Source organism: Clytia hemisphaerica, unplaced genomic scaffold (genome assembly GCF_902728285.1).
Source record: "Clytia hemisphaerica strain Z4C2 unplaced genomic scaffold, Clytia hemisphaerica genome assembly, whole genome shotgun sequence".
In the NCBI taxonomy this organism is placed as follows: domain Eukaryota; kingdom Metazoa; phylum Cnidaria; class Hydrozoa; order Leptothecata; family Clytiidae; genus Clytia; species Clytia hemisphaerica.
In genome coordinates, this window is record NW_027103824.1 from 147993 (window position 1) to 166150 (window position 18158).

Consider the following 18158-nt stretch of genomic DNA (forward strand, 5'->3'; position numbering starts at 1 on the left):
AAACAAAGTAAAGCATGCTCTTCGACATATGACAGATATTCCAAAACACTCAATCAATCTTACAACCTGTGACAACAAACATTACTTGTATGTCCATGTCATGAATAAACATTAATGTTTCGCAGACATTTCTTTGTTAGGATTATGTATCTCTTGTGTCTCCCTATCTTCCTTTACACTTTGAACAATAATCAGATTGGTTGACTTTCAGAGTGTAAAAAAGGTAAATACTTTAGATACACTGATTCATTGTAAAACAGACTTGGCTAAAGAGAAATCTGTAAGATATCTAAAGTAAAGAGACAATACAATCTATATACATCAGGTAGAAAATAAATTGTTGAAACAAAAAGCAAGCTTTGTAGGTCTAACGTGTTTACTTAAAATCGTACAAACTTTCATGTTAGTGAGTAAGAGAAATCCAAAAATTACAGCGCTCTGAATTTGGACTTTAGTTGGAATTTTATTCAAACAATTCACCTCACCCCAAAATTTAATCATTTCAGTCGATCATTCATTTCGATCAACTAAAATTGTCTTAAGTATACCAACCACTAATTAGCTTTTAAAGCTTTACATATGGTTTTCCAATCAACGAAACTTTTGACAGGATGTACTTTTCTGATGTAAAAACATTTCCATTAATTTCGATTTTACAAAACCTTTACCTTATCTGAAAGCTGAGGAAAAAGTTAAAAAGCAAAAAAAGTTTTTCCAATTTACTATTTTTTATTATCTTTTTCACTTAAACGAAAAAAAAATGTTTTGAAAATATTAAGATAAGATAAGTGATAAAAGTAAGTAAACTAAAAAATAAATAATTCTTAAAAGTTAGGGAGAAAATACGAAAATAATATGGGAAATGTTCTCAATTTCGACCTCTCTTTATGTACAAGCTTCTTATTTCACTAATTCCTCTTTTCTTGCCAGTGACAGTAACGAAATGATGCATTCAAACTTCAAGGGGATCAGTAAACCTTGGTTTTTCACAATTTTGTCTACAGTTTAAAAATTCTTTGTTACAAGAACAAAATGAAATTTCAATTTGCAATATCCTCAATAGACAAAAGAAAACGAAAGTCCACATTTCTTTCCATCATAATAAACAGCGAACGTAAATCCCTCGAATTGAGAAAAACAAGGTTCTCTAGATATCACATTGCTAGCAATTAAAATATTTCAAGTTCTTTCCTACTAATATTTCGTTGTTAAAACACTAAGAGAAAAAAATTAAATATTGATACAAAAAAAGACCTAGATAGTACAATGAAACATATTCAATATAACCAAGGTTAAATTTGGTTATCAATGATGACATCTTCGATAAAATGGAGTAGGTGACAAAATAAGCAAATCCTCAATAAGAAAACTTTGTTTAATACAGAGTCGTATCAACCAGCGGAAGGGGCAGGACAAAGAGTGGAATGGAAACTCAAGTATATAATTTTTCAATAAATTTGAAAAAATTCTAACAGACTAACAACGGAATGTCAAAATTTTGATGATGATTTATTTATACATTTGCATCAAACATTTATGCATAACTTCCATATACCTAGAAAAGATTGCATCGTATTGTTTAACAAACTGTCTATAATTATATTCGGTAGTGTTAGTGTTAAAATCAGACCAAGATTCCAACAACATTGTCAAGAAGAGTTCCATTTCTTTACGAGACCAATCCAACTGTTTCATAAGCTCGATCAGCTTCTCAACACAATCAATAAAGAAATCACGGAGATCTTTGGAGTGTGTCAAAGAACCACCGAGCTGGAAAAGATTTCTTGATATGGAACGAAAATTGGAATCAACACTTTTCTTGAAATGCAGTGTTGTCACTTTCTTCTCTAAGCGTGTTGCCATGTACCCCTTATGGATATCTTGGAATTCACGTTCAGTAATTGTATTTCGTAAATCTCGAAGATCCTGAACAAAGTTACGGTCAATTTCGTCTGGGTCAGCATTTTTATACTGTGGCGTTCCCTCTCCGCCACTCGTCCAACGCCCCAAAATATGATCAGCACAAATCATCAGATCATCAAAATTCAAATAATTTAACTTCTTTTTGGTAATTTCAAATCGTTCCAAAAACACAAAAACCAGAGGGTAATACTTCTCTACAAGAGCTTCAGAAAAATGGAATTGATTCTTCAAAACATTGAGAAGGCTGTCCTCTACATCTTCTAGCGTTTTAAGAATGTTTTTGACATTATCAAACTGTCGCCGGCAGCTATGCAAAGCAACTCCAGTCTTCTCGGAGACATCTTCCATATCTTTACGTAGCTTAGCACTCATTTTCTTTCCAAGGATCTCCCTCATAACATCTTTATTGAAAGCATAATAATGCTCCAGGAGGCTTTCTTTCTGTTCTGGAGAAATTGATGACGTAATTGGAGAATTCAGCAAAGGAGGGGATTGTAAAAAACGTTCCAAATAGTTAAATAAGGTGTATTGTTCAGCAACTTCAAGCTGCAAGAGGTTGAATGGAATATCTGTGACAGATGTTGGTACAAGACTGGCAAATCTTTTGGATGCTTCTTGTCTGGTGTGTCCATTGGTCCACATTGAAAATAAATCCATATCAATGGTCATCGGATCCGAGAAACATATTGAAAAATCATCCATCTCTTTTATATAATTTTTTTTTTGCAAATTTTTCACCGTCGCTGAAATTTAACATGGGTAAAAAGTCAAAAAAGCAGGATTCATTTAAAATAGACCTCGTTTAATAACGCAAATTTAAAATGTAAAATTGACAATGAACCTAGTGTTGAAACCTATCAAAGGTAAAACCTGTTTAAATATCCCTTTCTTTTAAGAAAGATGAATGATTTGATGATGAGAAACAACAAGAAAACCTGACATTAGACATTTTTACTGTCGGCTACCTAATAAGTGTCTCCTCACTAATTAATTTTTCGAAAATTTTCCACCTGGGACACTCTTACTCCAACTCCCCCCCCCCACTCATTAATTTTTTGAAAGTTCTCTTCTTCATCAAACCCTCTTTTTGAATTAAGTTTTTTGATAAATCTTTGGATAAATTTTCGCAGTTGAACTCATCCATCCATATCATGTTTTTCTTTTTACTGCCAAATTATACGTATTATTTGGTGCCAGTTAACATTTTGAAAGTAGTTCAAAGTCCCCAATTTCATGTGTTTTTGCCTGAAAATAGACAAAAATTGTGGTGGTCGAATAGCTGTGGTGAGATTGCATTGAAAATATGCAAAACCTATGCAAAAAGAAAGTATCAATATAAAACTTAAATGCATATTGGCATTATGTTAAATTGTTCACCGGTTCACTATTTCGAAGAGGGCTACAGGGCTTTTTGCGCAATGCAATTGGTTCTTTTTGCATGACGACGAGCCTACACTGCCCAGAGTTGCCCATCGTTAGGAAAATTCATTGTGACGTCACTTTTTCAAAGGAAAATGAACAATGTGCTGATATGATTTCTCTCATTTTTTATTTCTGCCGTCAGAAATTATAACAATTTTTGATCTCTTTTCTCTTGTTTTTTTTCCGGGCTGTACTGAAAATATTGCCCTTGGTCAATGCAACAACCTCGCAAGCTCGTCCAGGCAAAATTCCAAGCACTCTGTTCACTGGCCGTTTTTTGACTTAGAAATTGAGTTTTGGCTTTCGAAAGTAACCAAAATTTTTTATGAAACCCCTCAAGGCCACTTATGAAGGGTTTATTTTCAAGGATTAAGCATTGCATTTGCGAAAATAGAAAGAAATGTATTGAATTGAATTTATTTTCAATCATCATAGAAAGAATACATTTTGATTTTGCTCACTATCTTCATCTTTTTGACAGTTTTGTACACAAAATACAAATTCTCTAAATATTGAGTTTTGAAACTCAACTCAAAATTGAGTATTTTGGCCATATAACGGCCACAAAAAAGTGCTTGGAATTTTCACTGTCGTCGTTACTTGACCTCGGGCAATATTTCTCAGTACAGCCCTCACTAACCGGTCATTATTGTATTTGTGTAATCTTGTAGAAGAAAGATTAAATTTGCTTCTATTGAAAACTAAAAATTATCATATCCGCTCATCTCTTAGAATAAGCACTTCAAAAAACCATAACATTAGACATAAACTCAAGCTGAAAAATCACCAATGAAGGTATAAAAATAATCCATATTCTGCTGATGGTAAATCATTCTCCTGGGAATAGAACGGCCAAATGATCAAATCAAAATTGATCTGTACCCCCTGATAAACAGCGGCTTTTACTAACGTGTTGGGCTTGACCTTGTAAATGAAAATGGGGTTTTAATATTTTCTTGCATGGGAAAGAATGTGTGACGTCATAATTACTGCTTTTAGTTTTTGTGTTTTGAAAGTTTGATGTGTGTACCGTGAAGTGGAGTAACTTGCATCAGTGGAGGGAAACTTGCATGGCCATCAGATGACTGACCAATCAAAGCAGCAAAATTTCAAACAAATGAACTACGCAGCTCTGCTCGCATCTCTACTCTATCATCTTTTCATTATTTATATTGTATTTTAATGACCAGACAGGTCATTCATTTGAGGGCTATGCATGTTTGCATCCTCTAATGCAAGTTACCCGATCTCACGGTACTCCGTCTTCATAGAATTTTTTAATGGCATGAAAACAGAATATGTTATGTCTTTAAAAGAACAAATTTCTGAAAGGCTTTTGTTGTTCTGTAAATATTTCATTTTGGATTAAAAAATTCCATCATTTATTGTTTCAAAAATGTCTATATTTCTTTATAAGATGCTTTGTTGTAATAAGAAAAACAACAAGTTTTATTTTCATTTTCATTTTCATCTTTTTTAAACATCTACAGTAGCACTGAAGATGGTTTTTACCGAAAAGCTTGCTTAAAATAAAACTAAAACTTGTTGTTTTTCTATCACTTTATGGAATGGCTGATTTAAACTTAAATGGCTTTGTTGTCTTTTTAATCTTTGTGTAAACTTGCATATGTTTTGCATATTTTCCAACTAAATCCAACCACGGCTTTTTTGTTCCTGTATTTTTGCAAAAAGAAGTTCTATTGACATTTTTGGATAAAAAATTGAGTCATTTCTTTGAAAAAGGCATGTTTTTACACTGTTTTCCTAAAAAATGCATAAAATATATGCTATATTTTACTGCTTTGAAGCCTGAAAATCTATTCCCCCACCTAGAGATTTTCCCATTCGCATCTAATTTTGCCCCCCCCCTTTTGGCATTTTTGCCAAAAAGAATTCCCCATTTTAAAAAGGACATTATGCTTAACTTACTCAGGTGAAGTAACAGAATTTGATTGGCTGTGTTTTCAATTGTCATTAGAATCTGGAAAATTCAAACTCTCAACCCTAACCATGCTATTATTATATTTCACCATATTATATAAAATAAGAAATCCCAGTGTGGGATTTGCAAAGTCAACGCCAAATTGTTATTTGATTAAACTGAGGTGCACGCCAAAAGAAGGTTCGCTTAATGTGCCCGCTGCCCGCCCAAAGGCTGGCAAAATTGTAGGGAAGTTTTGGGAGGGCCTTGTAAGCCCCCCCCCCAAATGGGTCCAGGGCTGAGTCCTGGTGGGGGTTGAGGGGGCGAAGCCCCCAAAAGCCCTGAGATATTTGATCTTCTCATGCCTAAACTTTGCGAAAAGAAATGTATAAAGTTAAATGAATCATGACGATGAGCCATATTTTAGGAATATTTAACAAGTAACACTTTCTATTTCATTTGTTTCAGTCATTAACTCCAATACTTACAATTTTTCAATTTTTCTCTGATAAGTATATTATGCAAACTTTTCTAGATACTACCGTAGAATCGTCCAATATCGACATACGTCTTGTTATTTCGACATAGCTGTAGGCTGGTCTTCGAAATAAAAAATCAAACATGAACAAATACTTACCAAAGTTACCAATCAATCACTAAACTGTACTCTCCCTATCACATCAAAGATTGTTGATATATGAGAAATGTGAAGTGTTATTACTTGTGTTTGAAAAGAAAACTTTAACGATGTAGTCATCACTAAAAAACTAATTAGCATGCTTTCAACGAAGATATCCAAATCATAACAACATTTTGCAAGGGAGGGATTTTTTAGTAGACCTTTTTACTGTGGACCGAAAATAATAAAAATAACCTGGTTTCCTTTTGAATTTAATGTGACCGCCACTGGCCATTACGGTGTGCAGCCTCTTAGCACCTAGAGCGCGTGTTTGCGATAAATAAGGAAGGGGAAACCAGGCCGACTAAGCGCGCAAATTATTTTTATCATGTGACTTGAAGCATAATAAAGTTGTAAAATTTTAATGATGGGCACGAGAAAGATTATTAAAGTTTGCATGCGTTTCATGTTTCGTACCGTGAGATTGGGTAACTTGCATCAGTGGAGGCTAACATGCTTAGCCCTCAAATGAAAGACCTGGCTGGTCATTAAAATACAAAATTAAATCAAAACAAAAATGGTAGAGTAGAGCTGCGAGCGGTGCTGAGTAGTTGTATTTTAATGACCAGCCAGGTCTTTCATTTGAGGGCTATGCATGTTAGCCTCCACTGATGCAAGTTACCCAATCTCACGGTATGTTGTGTAAAATTGCTTATATAATTTGGCTGCTTTTTTAATTGAAAGAATTGCAATGTTTACTGAACTTCTAGTTTGATGGATGAACTTGTTTGATAAGAATGATACCAAGAATTTCATTCAAGGTTTGTTTTGATTATTTTACAGATCCGGTGTCAAATTTAAAGGAGGGGTGTTGATATTAGACGATTCTTCAACGGTACTTTGAAGAAGGGTTTCAGGGGGTACTTGATTCCACAATTCCGCCAGATTTTTCTTCAATTTCCATCAAACCGTCTAAAATGAACCAAAATTCCGCCACCGAAAGTTCCTTTGAAATTCAAGATTTTTTTCAAAAATTCTGTGAATTTTGAATATCAGGACCCTGCCGACGCACCGGACTGTCCGGTGTATTTGTCTGGTGGCAAAAAGTATCCTTTCGCTACACCAGACGCAATAAGTCCGGTGAACATTGCATACAGGGAATTTTGGACGCCGGACATATATGAAATAAAAAATTAAGAAACACCGGACACACCGGACTGGTCATGTCCGGTGGGAAAAAATATCCTTCTCCGACACCGGACATTCGACTTCCTTAAGTCTGGTGTAGGAATTGTCCGGTGGTAAAAAAATTTTCATTTTACACCAGACTTTCGCGTGTCCGGTGTTCGTCAAGTCCAGTGCGTCGTCAGGGTCCTTGAATATCTTTTGCCAATTCCCAAATTCTGCAATTTTTTTGCAAAAAATTCTGTTTTTTCTGCACTAAAATTGTTTAATTTTCCGTCTCCGACGGAGAACCCAATTTCCGTAATTCCGTCTATCTAAATTTTGGCCAAATTCAGTCTAAATTTTGGTCAAATTCCGCCAACCATGAAGCTCCATATGCCAATACGTCAAAAGTAATTACTGCCTCACGCTGAATATATTTGGCGTACTGTACACTAATTCCAGACGTCCACGCTCGATAGGATCAATCATCGGAACGGCTCGATGACGGATCGATATGTGATCAATGGATTACTTAACGATCCGGATAGGAGATCGATCCTATCGACCAGACGGTGTCAATCGAACGAATCGAACGCCGAATCAATCGAACGCAATTGAACGCAATCGAATAATTGCAATTCGATTGTCGAACGCAATCGAATCGCAATCGAATATTACCCAGGATTTGCTGTTCGATTGTATTCGATTACGTTCGATTGATTCAATTGTATTAAATTTGATTCACTTTGGTACATAAGCGCTCGGCCGCCCACGCTAAGAAGCTCTAACAGAGTGATCCAATTTAATTTAATCGCAATCAAACTCAACGTACATAATCGTAATCGAACGATATCGAAGATTAATCCAATGTAATTGACAATCAATCGAACCAATCGAACATAGTCAACAATCTAACCTTACTCGAACGCAATCGAATATTACCCAGGAATCGGCCGTTCGATTGAGATTCGATTACGTTCGACAATTGAATCGCAATTATTCGATCGCGTTCGATTACGTTCGATTGGTTCGATTGCGATTTTTGTTCGAAGTTGTTCGATTGACACCGTCAGGTATCGAGCGCGGACGTCTGGACTAATTCCAGAGTAGAGCTGCGTTGCGAGCAGAGCACTACAATTTTTGGCTAAACAAAACAAAACGAACTAATGTATCTGGTCAATTGGAAGGAAAACATTTCAATTATGAATTGTATTTGATACCTTTTTGTCGTCAGAGCTGTACAGTGCAGTGGTGGAGGGGGAGGAGATGGTCAGTTATCAGTTATGCTTATCATTTTGTGAAAGAACGAAGGAAACTATCCTGCGAAGACAAAATAATCTCACTTTTCGAATATTGTGGAACGCGTTTGTCCTTTCTAGAAAAACATTCAATCAGTAGGTCGCTTGCTGATACGCGTTAGAAAAGAAAGTTAGAAATAGCTTAAAGATGACGTCATACCATTATGTAATGCTGACATCGGTAAAAAAATAAGGAAATGTAAACAAAATAGATTGCGCCACCACAGAACGACCACTTTTTTATGTACACCACCATTTATTTGTGAATGATGAAAGAATGTTGGTACATTTAATGTCAGCAAATAGTTGCACCACTATTTAGACGGTATATATTTAAGAATGTTTCTCGCTGAACAACAGGCATACAACACAAGAATCAAGGGAGGGATCAACGAAGTAGAGAAATACTCTACACAATCCAACCGAGGAAAACTTACTTTTTATTTATATGCAATATTTTGGCATACCAAACAACGTTGAATCATGGTGTTGAAGAAAAGTAAATCAGAAGCAATCAACTCTGGAAATACCATCCGTAAAGGTAGGTCGATATTTTATATCTTCTTTGAATGTGACTTATATCTACTGGGAAAGAATTGATAGCTAAATCACCAGTCAAAACCTAATTTGAATTGAAGCGTTTCAACCTCTGTAAATATTACATTTGCCTTTCGTCTATTTTACAGGTCGAAGTAAGACTCATATTCGAGCATTTGAAATCCAAGCATCAAAGCACAATTTCTTAAAGTATGCAGATAAACATGAAAAAGAATTATACCGAATTTTATCACAGCCTCAAATCGAGTTCTCTTTGAACAAATAAAACCGATGGTCTCTGTACGAGAAATTAGAGCAAATCGAGGAGCTTCAGAAAACCTACGGAGAAGAAAAAGAAAAACAGAAAAGCCGTCGACAACTGAAAAAGGAAAACCGTAAAAACAAGAGGTCAAAGAAACGCAGAAATGAAGATGAATCGGAGCAAGCTGAAATCGTTTATACGAAGTCTGATGAACAGAATGTTACCGTTTGCTCTGAAAATAAAGTCAATTTCAAGTGAGTATCTTTATTGTGACAACTTGTCATGCGCTTATCTCAGTCCAGTGGCCAAATATAAGATTCCCAATAGATACATTGAGTCCGGGGGGGATTGAGTCAACCAAGTCAAATAATGTGGATCAATGACCAGGTGTCAGATATCCGGGAACAGATCTGTTGATAACAGATCACATAAAAACAAAGTCTAATTCTATATTGTTAAAATTATAGATCAGTGCACCGAACGCTAACCAAACTTCATGATGCATACCACACAAAACACAGGTCACAAAAAGTCAACGTCAGAAAACCAAAGATTTATTACGATGACGATTTGGCGACGGATTATCTGTCGTACGACTATGACGAGGATGACGACTATGACGACTATGACGAGGATGACGGCGAATTCTATTGGGAACAAAATGAAGATGGAGACGTGATTGGACACCAAACTTCACTTTCATTTTCTGATTATTTCAACACGTCCCATGAAACCAAAAAAGCGGTCTTCGTCGAAGAATCAATCGGAAAATCTGTTCATGGAGAAATCAAACCAGCTATGCAACTACCATACACTTCTTCAGGACTGGTTGGCAATACACGAAAAGTTGAATTACCAATTCAACTTCAAGTCAAATCCTCAAGTATCGCACCTGAAATACTCCGACAAAAACATGGTAAGAAGTATCACGAAAGTGCTTCAATCCCAAGGAAATTCCTTATCATTGAAAATACATCTTATAGGAAAGCAAAAGTTGTAATAGTAACTGTCCAATCAGAATCTAAAGGCGTGGCATCAGTTTTGATCGATAAGCAGCAAAGTCACGGAAATAAGGATCTCAATATTCCCTACAATGATGGCTGCATAAACTTTGATGAGTTAATTCAACCAGTCTTTGACTTGCAGAGCAACTTTACCAACAGCTCACACAGCATTGTTTCTCCTTATACTGTACTGAAGCCGTTCACCCTTCATTGTGTCTTCACTGAACAAATCAGGAATCCTACAATGTTAGATACCTGTTTCGTAGACGACAATCTTTGTCAGAACTGCTTCCAAACGAAAGATTCATTTACTACACTTATGGGTTGTGGGCATACCTTTTGTGATGACTGTTGGCAAGATTTCATTTCGATGATGGTGTCAGCTCAGAGAGTCAACATCCCTTGCATGCAATATAAATGCAATACAAGAATCGATCCTGTAACCGTCGTAAGCTTCCTGAAGAACGACAAATCCTGGCTATCGTTTAAAAGTGGTTCCCTGAACTCGATAACATCATGCCCAAAAAAACACTGCGTTGGCGTAACCTCTGATAAAGTAAATCCGCCAAGAACCAGTGAAATTACGGATAGATTTGATGCAAAGCAGCCAGAAATGTTTTGTGAAGTTTGCGGAAGCAAGTTTTGTGTGTATTGCCGAGAAGGACACTGGCCTTTGACGTGCGAAATGCATCAAGCATACCAAGAATACAAATCTGGCGAGGAGCAACCTTCGTATGAAGATTTATTGAGAGATTCGCAATATTTGAAATTACATTTGAGAAGCTGTCCAAACTGCCACGTCGTCATCGAGAAAAATGGAGGGTGTAACCATATGTATTGCACTCAATGCTACAGACCATTTAATTGGGACAAACCACAAACCAAAGAGTTTGGTACTTGGCGATTCTTCCAAACAAAGCATAATGATCGATTACGTAATGCTTTACTGGTGGGTACCGTGATCAAGAATGACGCAATGGAGAAGCTAAAACAACATGGATACACAAACGAAGTCAAAACTAAGTTGCATACAGAGCTGTACGAGGCTATCAAGGCTTTGAGCAAGATTGTAGAATCAGCATATGTTGTCAGCGGTTTGAGCGACTCGGTTTACCAGCGACGTCGGTATCTCAATCTAGCCGATCGTTTGAAATGGTGGGTCAGCAAAGGACTTGATTTACTTTCCAGAAAAAAGAATGAATACGATGCTCAAGATATCAAATATGCAACAAGAAAAATGAAAGAACTGATTGACCAAGTTGTCAAAGGTGATTTTATAATCCAAGAATGTCCACTACCAGCAGGTGATCATGCTCGACTCTGGAAAAACATCTTGATGAATTGAGAATTGAAAAAAAACTTCCTTAAAAATTGAAATCAATTTAAAAAGACGATCATAATCATACAGTATAACAAACTTTTGTATTTTTAGGGTATTAGGGTATTTCAGATTTTTATAAAACTGTTAATCGAATAATTTCGTTAAATACCTTAAGGGTATTAATTTTCGCGGGGATTATATTTCGCGAATTTCGCGAGTTTTTCCGAAATTCGCAAAATATAATCCTCGCGAAAAAATTAAAATCATGATTTTTGCCTGAACCCCTAGGAAAATGAAAGAAATTCGGTCAAAAAGGGACTGATTCGCGAAATTTAATCCTCGCGAAAATTTAGAATTCCCGTCTTCGCGAAAACAAGTCCCGCGAAAATTAAATTATTTCGCGAAAAAATTGTCTCGCGAAAATAAGTTACCGCAAAAATTAATACCCTTAAGGTATTAAAGATAGTAATTTATTGAAATCTAAGTTTGATGGTGTAAAACTGTTTTCTAGCGCCCCAATTCTGAGCACATAAACCTTAACGCATACATAAGCTATTTTTAATTCTTCTGTATTTAATTGAGATCTTGAAAAGTTAGTAAAATAAATTTCTACAGTAAGTCATGATCACCATGACAACCGCTATAAACAAACAACTTCCCGAATATCCGAGAATCAAGTAGAAAAATAGATTACCATCTGTATTCGTATACTCAAAGAAACAAGTCTTTTCTTTAGCGTTCGAACGATAACATTTACTCCTCGGTAAGCGATAATGCATTGATTTCTCACAGATTCGATTTTCAAAAATCGGCACCGGTTCATTAGATACTATTTTGGCGGGAAATGTTTCGTCTGCCGTACATATGTTCTTAGTAACAATGAAAATAAGGTTTGTTTCTAAGATACGTTTAACGTGGAAGTACATTTTACAGTTTGCTGACGACTCTAATATGCCATAGGTATCAATACTAAGTTTATTGAGAGTGTAAATAGGGCGTTCTTTAATGCAACTGATGTTACGCTTCGAAGCGGTTGCTGCGCTGACGTTTAATTCATTAGGTGGAAATAAAAGGTTTGTGAATAGTAGATACAAAATTGCTGATAATTGACTCAAAAAGGATATCACGTAGTTGAAAGCTTGCGAATACATAGATTTTATAAGTTCACTGCTAGATGATTTGGACTGGTCGCCCTCTTGGTCACTTGAACACTCAGCTTGTGTATCTTTGTAAACAGTCTTATTGAATATCTCTAACTCAGTTAGTTCTTGCAATAAATTCCCGTTTACGAATCCGACGAAATAGCCCGTTAGAAAGTGGTTTTGGTTGCTTATGACTACGTAACCAAACATATCCACCATCAAGCACTGGTAATTCTCAGGGTCACCACAATCGAAAGAAAATGTGCAATTTGTGTTCTCCTGAATGGGGTCACAATCTGATTTGAAGTTTAGTTTCATATAATCAATAAGTGTTAGAGAATTGATTGATAGACCTATAACAGACATCAAACTATGTTTTTCTTTAGAATATATTCCTCTGGTAATGGCAACAAGATTTGTGTTTACGTTTTTTGTCTTTTGACGCCATGGTGGGCGCCCCGTTTTGGTCTCCACAGTAAAGACAAGGTTTCGTTGATGATTTAACCGCATCGCTGCTGTGTTTGTGAATCGGATGTCTTCGTATAGGTCTCGTAGAATCAGACGACTGATGTTGAAATCGGTTGACCAATGTATGGTAAAGCCAGCTGTGGTCATCACAAATAAATCAGTCACATTGTGACTATCCAGAGATTCTAAGGACCAAAATTGATCAGTAAAGTTACCAATAGTTGAGCCTGATTGCAATAAATCCATAACACGGTTATAATCGCATTCCGAGTCTGCAATATCATGTAGGTTGCTCAGATAACTGTATAAATCATCTGCTGTAAGATAATAATGTGTAGAAGCTGGTTGGTTTTTCATATTTTCATGGTCAACAGTACAAAAAGGCCAACTAGCAATTTGATGACGCCGGCTCTCCACCTTTGCTGTTTTCAACCAATTGATACCAGACTTGATAACAGAGTCGGGAAGAAGTTTATGATCGACTTTTGTTTTGATCAAGTTTTCATCGGGAATGCTGACGCCTGCGAAAAATGGCGTGTCCGGTAATGGCCGGTAACAATAAGTATTGTTCAATCGGACAAATTGCGTGTTATCCGATAACGGAAACAGCCAATCAGCTTCTGCCCTTATGCATCCGATTTCCCCATCTATCATACGGCGTTCCAGCATTTCCCCGATTTCGGGTTTGACAGTATGTTCGACTTCTGATAGATACACGGTAGCTGGATCGGTAAGGTAACCAAATTGATCTTTGAACTTTGGATGCATTAAGAACAATCCGTTGTTGTTGATAACAAAGGCGTGACCAAACACACCCATTTCCTGAAATGTAAAAGGTATGTAAATATAAAGGATAATGTTTTTATAAAAGAAAACAAAATATCGCAAACAGAGTTTGGACCACTGGCCGGGGAGGTACCAGAAATAATGGTCTCCTCAAAAAAAATAAAACTTGGTGACTTATCAAATTCCCTCCCTATCTGAATTCAACTTTTATCAAGTGTAAGGGGAAGGGGAATCTTTAGGATTTGCATTTGTTTAGAAGGAACAATTTTCTGACTACATAAGAAAGGTTTAGAGATTTATCCCATTCCATGAATGAAAGCAGTGAGCACTTTTTATATACAGGGGTTAAAACTGTATTCCCCGGTTTTATCGTACACAGATGGGATTTACTAGTTATCCAATGGGAGGGGGGGGGGGGGTCAAAATATCAAAGCATGACTTATTGACAAACCATCCCAAATTGTCTCTAACCTGTATAGGATAATGTTGTTCCAATAAGGAGATGACAATATCAATCCCTGCAACTCCAATCAATTCTGTGTCTGATTTGCCGTCGTCGATATCGAATGATGTTGATTCGTTATTTAAGTTAGCAAAAACACCTGCAAAAAAATATTGTTTACTTTTTAGCAAATAGCTTATAGACTTCGCCAGTGTAAGGGACACTATCCTTGTTTTCTTATAGGAAACACACAACAATATAGATAAGATTAAATAGAAGTAGGTCAGAAGAAAAGCCTTGAATGTATACCCTAGCTGTATGCTTTTTTTACCGAAGCGAGAATGTTTTCTCAAAACTTCCACTCAGCTTCGGCTACAATTTTGAGATACAGCATAACCTCAGCCTCAGCTCCGTTACATTGGTTTTCAAACCAAAAGGCTAGAGACGCATCTAGCCCAAGCAAGAAAAAGCGAACTCTTAAAATTTGCGTTACATTTCGGACGAGAGATTAATCTAGCATTTTCTTTGTTTTCGGACAGTTGGAGGATATGAATGTAAACATACCAGTAGAGATGGTGGTCATCATTCCCAGCCCTGATCCATCCAAATATAAAGGTGTGAAAGTGACGTAATTGGTGCCGCTTTCGCCGATCGGTTTACTCAACACTTTCTGATATTTCAATACGCCGTCCAAAACATTTCCTGTCGAAGAGTAAGAAAATCACGAACTTTTTAGCCAGGGGATGGGTTTTGTACAAGTAAAACTTACAAAATATCTGATATCAAAATTTAAAGCCCTGTCCTTCTTATTATAGCGGGGTAAACTCCAGCTTATTTGGTTATTTTCAATAGGGAATGCGACGTCATCTAATAAATATCAAAAATAACTTTTTCTTATGAAAAAAGCGTAAGAACGATGCAAATGACGTACGTACGCTTTACTAACACATATCAAGAATAGGCTGGTTCTTATTGGAAAAGCATGCGGCCTTACCAACAGTTTGTATTCGGTAATAATCTCCACCATTCGCGCATGCCACATCCATCAACTCCATATCCGTTGTGAATCCTACTATAAAGGAGAATATCACTACGTTTTTATCTCCATTATATCGTGCTAACACTTCTTCCGTTCGATCGTCATAAGTTACACCGTCTGAAACAATCATCATAACTTTCGTGCAGTTCGACGTTGCTAGGGGTTCCGTTGCACCTCGATTGAGTATCTCAAAGGCGGTTTGTAAGGCGTTTGGGAAATCAGCCATGCCAGTGGGTTGGTCTAGTTGATCTACGATATCTTTGAAAGCTTGTTTATTGGACGTTGTAGCTTCGGAGAGGTTTTGTAAACACGGGATGAGATAATCGACGTCCGAATTGAACGAAATAACATTAAAATAATCATCTTGCTGTAAGGTATTGATAAGTGAAGAAACAACAAGTTTTGCTATAGTAAGATGTGTTCCCGTCATGGAGCCTGACATATCCGTAGCTATAACGACGTCCTTAGGAGACATAATAGCTTGATTGTACCATATGCGACGTCGTGGATCGTACATATCAACCATGTCACTTTCGTAGCTGAGTGAAGGGAGATTTTGAAATAAAGAGTTCTGCAATGCTGGACAAAAGGTTTGTAGACTTCTGCAATATTTGCAAAATACTTCAATATCGATCAAAAACAAGTTCCCAAGAGGCTCTGGGTGCTTTCCAAACCCATCCAAAGTCTTTCAAAGTCACCCACTGCAGTCTAACCGCAAGGGCAAACCACAAGGGCTTGATTAACTGGCTTACACCAGTATCAAAACGCTGATTTTTTGCTTGTGGTTCCCTCAAAAGCAATTCAAAAGCAATGCAACGACTTCAAAAGTGTTTTTCTTAACTTCCATCCCCTTGCAGACACATTGAAGAGTCATTTTGCTCTATTTCTCATCATTTTTTACTGAAATTCCATTTGTCTACAACCTTTTGTCCGGCATTGTGCAGAGAGACATTTTAACTTGTATCTTTTCCATATGACAGCTATAACAGTAATAATCTAGGTTTGCGAGAAGACGGGTATGTCATAGACAAGGCTCGAAAAACCGACCCGGAAAGAGACTTACTTTATAGAGCCGTTATACCCATTCTGCCTGAGTACCTCCAGGTAGCCAGAGGAAACAGTAAAAACTCACTTAATCCCTGGGAATGTCTTCGATGCACCATTTTCGCTTGAAAAATATTGCCATAAAAGCGTTGGTTTGTTCTTGAAATTCTCCAAAAAGACTGGGTCCAAGTTTTGAAGCCACGTGAAATCGTTCAGAACCTTTTTGTCGTATTTGAAAATCTCCGTAGGTACCTGTAAGAAATGGAACAAAAGGTGAAGAAAAAATACTGAAACGTTCCATACGGTCTTAAACACGTAACCAGTTAATTTTCAATCCATGAAAAAGTCATCTAAAGGTTTTCAAATTACTATCATTATCTGGACATATTGCAACCAATGACACACCCCTGTGTTACAGAACTGATGGGACCACCTCAAAACTGGAAAAATTTGGTCAAAAGTTATTTGAAATAATGCTGTTAAATCTCATCCCTATTGGGTAACACCAAAACAACTTCATCCCCATCGTAAATAGAACGGGAAAAAATGTCATCCGAAACGATTTCCAATGAGTTGAAAACAATTGATTTTATATCTCCAATGGAACTTTGATTGGTAAACTTTTGTCCGAAATGAACGAGACAGGGGCGTAATGATAATTGACCAACATGTAATGAAGTTAAATAAGTTCGCGAAATTTTAATTTATATGAGAAAGGTTGTAAGGGTGTAGGCGAGTTAAGACGATCCACTCTTTGCCATATCTATTCTATAATTGAGAATTTAAGTAGGCAGAAAGCTGGCTGTCTAAAGTCAACGCATTGACCTCTTTTGTCGTCAGTGCAATGACTTCTTTAAATCTTTTTGCAACACAGATTATAACTGCCAACCTGCTGTCCACTTTTCCTCTACAGGGCAGAAAGTGGACTGTCTAAAGTAGAGCATATAAAATGGTGAGCCTTGAGTACTATAAAGAATTTGAATGTGGAAAAAGTAAAACAATAATGCATACCTGTGCGAAGCTCTGATTGAGGTTTACTTTCAAATCTTTGGAGAATGTTGGTTCAATACGAGCACTGTTATTTTGTTTGTCATTGAAGTAATTAAAAGGTTGGATGTTATAATCATACACGTGACTCTCTATGGATGATTTCACTTTATATTTGATCTTGTTCAAATCGTCCAGATAAGAGAGCAACAAATCTCGAATCTTGTTTCCAAAAGTTTTGGTAATTTCATCGACGTTGATTTCGTATTCCTGTAAAATACCTTCCTGAAGTTGTTTGTGGATAGTGGATTTGAGCAGTTGGTGTTTGGTTGTGCTTTCGAATAGATTGTCAGCATAGTTGAAGAAGCCTTGGTAAATCGATTGGTCATCATTTGTCAATGTCCAATGCGTTTTGGTGAGTAGTAGTAACAAAACAAACAAACTTTTTTCCATGTTTTTTGACAGTGACTTTATCCGTTGACCTTCATGCAATTCAATTGACTGTAAATTCAACACAAAGAATGCAATAAGTGGAAAAAGTCTGCTAATTCTGAACGTTACAAACCTTCAAGCTAAAGTAGAAGGATAAAATCCCATAAAATAGTCATCAAGTATTTCTGCAAAGTGTGAAATTTCCTTAAGTTACAGATCTTAGTTAAAAAAGCTTGATTTAAGTCTCACTAAGAGTAAGCCTCTATATGCATCGAAAAAGCAAGAACATTTCAACGCTCGAAATGCGTTAACATCTAAAAACAATCTAAGACCATCGCGAAGGC

At 36.5% G+C, this 18158-nt stretch overlaps 3 protein-coding genes across 3 annotated transcripts; 1 reads left to right on the top strand and 2 right to left on the bottom strand.

Moving 5' to 3' along the window:
• Positions 1-840: 840 nt before the first annotated feature.
• LOC136806673 (acidic fibroblast growth factor intracellular-binding protein-like) lies at positions 841-2662 on the bottom strand. The gene has a single exon (XM_067063257.1). The coding sequence runs from the start codon at positions 2623-2625 to the stop codon at positions 1510-1512; it is 1116 nt and encodes a 371-aa protein (XP_066919358.1). The 5' UTR covers positions 2626-2662; the 3' UTR covers positions 841-1509.
• A 5938-nt stretch (positions 2663-8600) lies between these two features.
• LOC136806675 (E3 ubiquitin-protein ligase ariadne-1-like) lies at positions 8601-11956 on the top strand. Its single transcript, XM_067063259.1, has 4 exons — positions 8601-8891; positions 9037-9403; positions 9617-11650; positions 11937-11956. Exon 3 carries the CDS (start codon positions 9948-9950, stop codon positions 11496-11498), a length of 1551 nt encoding a protein of 516 aa, XP_066919360.1. The 5' UTR covers positions 8601-8891; positions 9037-9403; positions 9617-9947; the 3' UTR covers positions 11499-11650; positions 11937-11956.
• Positions 11957-12027: 71 nt separating this feature from the next.
• On the bottom strand, positions 12028-17879 carry LOC136806674 (voltage-dependent calcium channel subunit alpha-2/delta-3-like). The gene is made up of 6 exons (XM_067063258.1): positions 17407-17879; positions 16484-16647; positions 15307-15890; positions 14877-15014; positions 14342-14472; positions 12028-13906 (listed from the first exon to the last, which is right to left on the bottom strand). Exons 1-6 carry the CDS (start codon positions 17833-17835, stop codon positions 12068-12070), a joined length of 3285 nt encoding a protein of 1094 aa, XP_066919359.1. The 5' UTR covers positions 17836-17879; the 3' UTR covers positions 12028-12067.
• Between the last annotated feature and the right edge of the window lie 279 nt (positions 17880-18158).

Coding starts and splice junctions, on each gene's coding strand:
- LOC136806673 (XM_067063257.1), bottom strand. CDS start 2,625: ATGGATGATTTTTCAATATGTTTCTCGGATCCGATGACCATTGATATG.
- LOC136806675 (XM_067063259.1), top strand. CDS start 9,948: ATGCAACTACCATACACTTCTTCAGGACTGGTTGGCAATACACGAAAA.
- LOC136806674 (XM_067063258.1), bottom strand. CDS start 17,835: ATGGAAAAAAGTTTGTTTGTTTTGTTACTACTACTCACCAAAACGCAT. Junction 15,891..16,483: donor AAGACATTCCCAGGGATTAA/GTGAGTTTTTAC, acceptor CCCTTCACTCAG/CTACGAAAGTGACATGGTTG. Junction 14,473..14,876: donor GATGACCACCATCTCTACTG/GTATGTTTACAT, acceptor ATTTTTTTGCAG/GTGTTTTTGCTAACTTAAAT.